Source organism: Anarrhichthys ocellatus, unplaced genomic scaffold (assembly GCF_004355925.1).
Source record: "Anarrhichthys ocellatus isolate YVR2014 unplaced genomic scaffold, GSC_Weel_1.0 scaffold87, whole genome shotgun sequence".
NCBI lineage: Eukaryota > Metazoa > Chordata > Actinopteri > Perciformes > Anarhichadidae > Anarrhichthys > Anarrhichthys ocellatus.
The window spans coordinates 84,475-88,629 of record NW_022280117.1 but is presented as its reverse complement, the minus strand read 5'-3'; the positions used below and the strand labels follow the sequence as shown (position 1 = coordinate 88,629).

The 4,155-nt window shown below is 41.6% G+C and overlaps 1 protein-coding gene across 3 annotated transcripts in view; it reads right to left on the bottom strand.

Annotated features, from left to right (window-relative positions):
* aebp1a (AE binding protein 1a) overlaps window positions 1-4,155 on the bottom strand; it is a 19,656-nt gene that overhangs the window by 8,974 nt on the left and 6,527 nt on the right. For all 3 annotated transcript variants that reach the window (XM_031875123.1, XM_031875124.1, XM_031875125.1), the window contains 5 exons: window positions 3,520-3,629; window positions 3,279-3,418; window positions 2,131-2,215; window positions 1,514-1,658; window positions 211-290 (listed from right to left, as the gene is read on the bottom strand). In XM_031875123.1, the coding sequence (XP_031730983.1) occupies window positions 211-290; window positions 1,514-1,658; window positions 2,131-2,215; window positions 3,279-3,418; window positions 3,520-3,629 (560 nt within the window). The remainder of the gene's footprint in view (window positions 1-210; window positions 291-1,513; window positions 1,659-2,130; window positions 2,216-3,278; window positions 3,419-3,519; window positions 3,630-4,155) is intronic.

Below are 4,155 nucleotides of genomic sequence, written 5' to 3'. Positions count from 1 at the left end.
AGGGCGGGGCTACACGGTGATTGACAGGTCTCTACCAGAGACGGATACGCCGTCTCTATGTCACTCCTCCTCAGTCCAGATATGGTCACTTCCTGTTCATTGGCTGCAAAAGAAACAAGTTGGCTACGGCCAAATCGCCAAACTTGAGGCTTCAAAGCATCAGTCCACAAACTCATGAGTGACGTCACGACGACTACGTTGAAAACAGACCTGTCTCATCTCCTTGTAGTTGTGGTGTCGGAAGTCCAGGTCGTCTGATGGGTTGACTTCATTCTCACTGCGGTAGGTGCCTGAAAGAAGCACCATGCTGAGATTAGACTATATTTGAACTGCTGGTAATGCTGTGTATCTGTCTGGTGTAAAGCTGTTAGTTTTGGGAAACAACAAAGATTGAAGAAGTACTTAGATATTTTTTACGTAAAGGGACAGTGTGGGATTTAGTAATATCTAGTGGTGAGGTTGCAGATTGCAACCACGTGTAGAGAACTACAGAAATGTTAAAACGTGAAAGTCTCTCTTGAGAGTCAGTGTTTGGTTTGCCGTTCTACCGTAGAAACATGGCGGACTCCGCCTCCCTCTCCATATGTAGATAATATGTAGGGCTCACGAAAAGCTCAACAATTCTCAGTTTCAGGTGATTACACACCAAGTTTTTCTCTTTTTTAAGTAAAACCATAAGCATCAAAATGTACTAAAAGAACAAAAAAGGACTCATTATGCAGAACAGTCAATTTCAGAATATTATATGTAATGTTATTGGATTATATTATTATAATTATTGATGCATTATTGTGTTCATCACTTTAATGCTGCAGCTGGTAAAGTTGGAGCTAATTTTAATAACTTTAAACACTGCTGGCTGTTTTTTTCCTCGGATCAATACAGTTTTCATCTTAAACTAATAATTTATAATTTATTAGTTGATTATATTTTGCATTATTAATCAGAATTTGCAAAGTAACTAAACTCATGTAGGTGCAGTAAGACGTACACTGTTTACCTCTAAGATGTAGTGGAGGAGAAGTAGAATGTAGCAGAAAATGGAAATACTCAGTATGTCAAAATGTTCTTATGTTCAGTATTTTGGTAAATGTACTCAGTTACATTCCAACAATGCAAGTTTAACGCTATTTGTAACGATAAGTAGGCCACATGACGATAACAGCAACTCAAAACCATATTCTGTGATCTGATTAGGATTTTATAGAAACAGCAGAAAATGTAAATACCATGCTGGAGGAAGTTAGTTAAATGGTGGAAACACTGCACAGCTATTCTGTGAGGCAGTTATGTAACAACACTGAGGTTGTGAAGTTCGTGTTGTGAAATAGTCTCTTTTTAAGTTGAAGTTTGGCAGAAAGTTGAGTTGTCTCTCCAGTGGAGGATGACCTATTCCTAAGGAATGAGGAAGCTCTCTGACTCATGAAACTCCTCCAGAACCTGTGACAGCAGAGCGAGATGAGAAACAGCAGGTGAGCGGTGCTGTGATGTGGCTGTCTGTGAATACACTGACTGGGGAGTTGACAGGCCAGGACCTCGGCCCGAAGACACAAGCTGCCGTTCCAGCTCTGAGGCAGGATGCGGATGTATCGCGCCACCACGGGTGCCGCGAACTGACCCAACACCGGCGTGTCCTTGTCCACGTTCGCATAGAACAACTGCAGGAGAGGACAAAAAGTAGAGCTGTTATTTGCTAATTTTCCTCGGGTCCACAGGAGAGGACAATTCATAACACATACAATACAATCCGAATAATTAAAATATTACAGTCGGATACAAAGTACCGTATACATTATGCATCTTCTTCTGAAGAAGGATCGGGGTCTACAAAGGACTTCTCGTCACATGCTAAGTGGGTTTAGGTGAGCCTTTCATTTTCTTTAAATGACAGTTTGTTATAAGTTACATGAGGAGGTGGAGAGTTCCAAGCTGTTATTGAACGGTAGATAATAGGGAATAATTGAGGTTTTGTTCTTGGGGTTTGAGGCATCAAGTGACCTGAGCTAGCGTTCCTTGTGTGACGGTTATATGTCGCATGTGTTATTGTGTTTGGTTGAAGAAATGTCTGATTCAATACTACATTTCTGAAAAAACATGAGAAGGCTATAGTGGAGTTTCATTTCCACTCACCCATTCAGCGTATCCGTCGTGAAGTGTCGTCCAGTCACGGCTGTCGTTGCTGAAGGCCACAAAGTAGGAGGACACGAAATCCTCACTAGGGAGGAAAAGGGATTCATTATTCCTTATTCTTACTGACCTGTATGGAAGCGGATTTCTGCCAGGACGAGAAAATGAAAATGTTTGAGCATCTTTCAGCCCATTGTTTTGGTTTGATGACCAACATTCTCAAACAAAAAGCTCTAATAAACCCTCTGTTCACTACCTGCTGAGCATCAAACAGCAGACACACTCAGTTAGAGACCAGCTGGTGAACATAGTGCAGCATTTAGCAGCTAGAGAGACAGATATTTCCACCAGGAGGTGGTGGAGACCAAAAACAGAGCAAAAAGAGAGAGAATATTGGACTTACAAAGACTCCTAATGGATCATTCAGCCCTCGGACTCTCTCTGTACTGACTACAATGTAAAGCGCCGGCGTGAATATGCTTTGTTTTGAACATGGGACGTATAAAATGTGAGATAGATCGCTTATGGTGGACGGGTCAAACAAATACAGGACTTTCAACAAGGAGACCGTCGTTTGAGACCGGTGTCCTAAATGTTCTTTTTCTTTAAAAAAAAAGTTGCGTTCGTGACATTTGAGACATGTTTTTCTGTTGCGTTGCTTCTGAACGTATTTTACATAGTTTACATACGTATTTTAAGCCGACCATGATGTTTTCACTAAACCTAACTTAGTGGTGTGTTACCGAAACATAACTATGACCGTTTCACAGTCTTCATTCCCCTGAGCTCAGTTTGAACCATCGCGTTTCTCTGTGGATGTGTAATTATGAAACTGTTTGTTTCATGTTATATAGCCTCCAGAATAATATCAGTGTTTTAAAAATCCTGTTGGCCCCCTAGTGGCCAAAGAAATGTGGTATTTGAAGACTCCAATCATCACATTTTTTGAAATTGAAAAGAGGTTGTCAAAATTCTGACACTTACTGAGACTCAAATATGAGAAAATATATACTTCTATTTTATAGATTTGACTTTTTTTTTAAATGTCACTCCCAACCTTTATTTCCCTGCGGAAATGAGCTTCCATAGTTCCATGAAAGTGACACACAGAAACCTCTGCGTTCATTGTATGAAGTGGAGGTTAGACTCACATTTGCTCTGAGTTCCGTCCCTGAGTGATGACCCCGGTGAACTCCACCTCTCGGCGGGCATCGACCTCGAACCAGTGGTTGCCCTCTTCTGACTCTGCACACCAGGCGCCGCCGTACAGGTCGTCGTCATTCCCAGAGCCCTGCACGCCAACGCAGATTTTCTTACGCTTATTATCATAAAAACCACTAAACAGATACTTTGAGAGCAGACTCACAGATGTAGTTGTTGTATGAGTCTCACCTGCATGTTTAGTCGTCCCCTCTGAGCCGCGAACCCGTAGTGAGACTGAGAGGAAGCCAGCAGCTGGTCGTTCTCCACCCGGTGGGACTCCAAGCCCAGAGGAGGACACTCTGAGGGGGGAAACAAACAGGATGTATGATGGTCCAGAAACACTCTGATTAGAAACACTCACTGGCTTCATTCCAGGGAGCAGCTGTCCAACGCAGTAACAAGTACAACATGTACCTCTGAGATGTAGTACAGTATAGAGTACAACATGTGCCTCTGAGATGTAGTACAGTATAGAGTACAACATGTACCTCTGAGATGTAGTACAGTATAGAGTACAACATGTACCTCTGAGATGTAGTACAGTATAAAGTACAACATGTACCTCTGAGATGTAGTACAGTATAAAGTACAACATGTACCTCTGAGATGTAGTACAGTAGAGAGTACAATATGTACCTCTGAGATGTAGTACAGTATAGAGTACAATATGTACCTCTGAGATATAGTGCAGTATAAAGTACAATATGTACCTCTGAGATGTAGTACAGTATAAAGTACAACATGTACCTTTGAGATGTAGTACAGTATAAAGTACAACATGTACCTCTGAGATGTAGTACAGTAAAGAGTACAACATGTACCTCT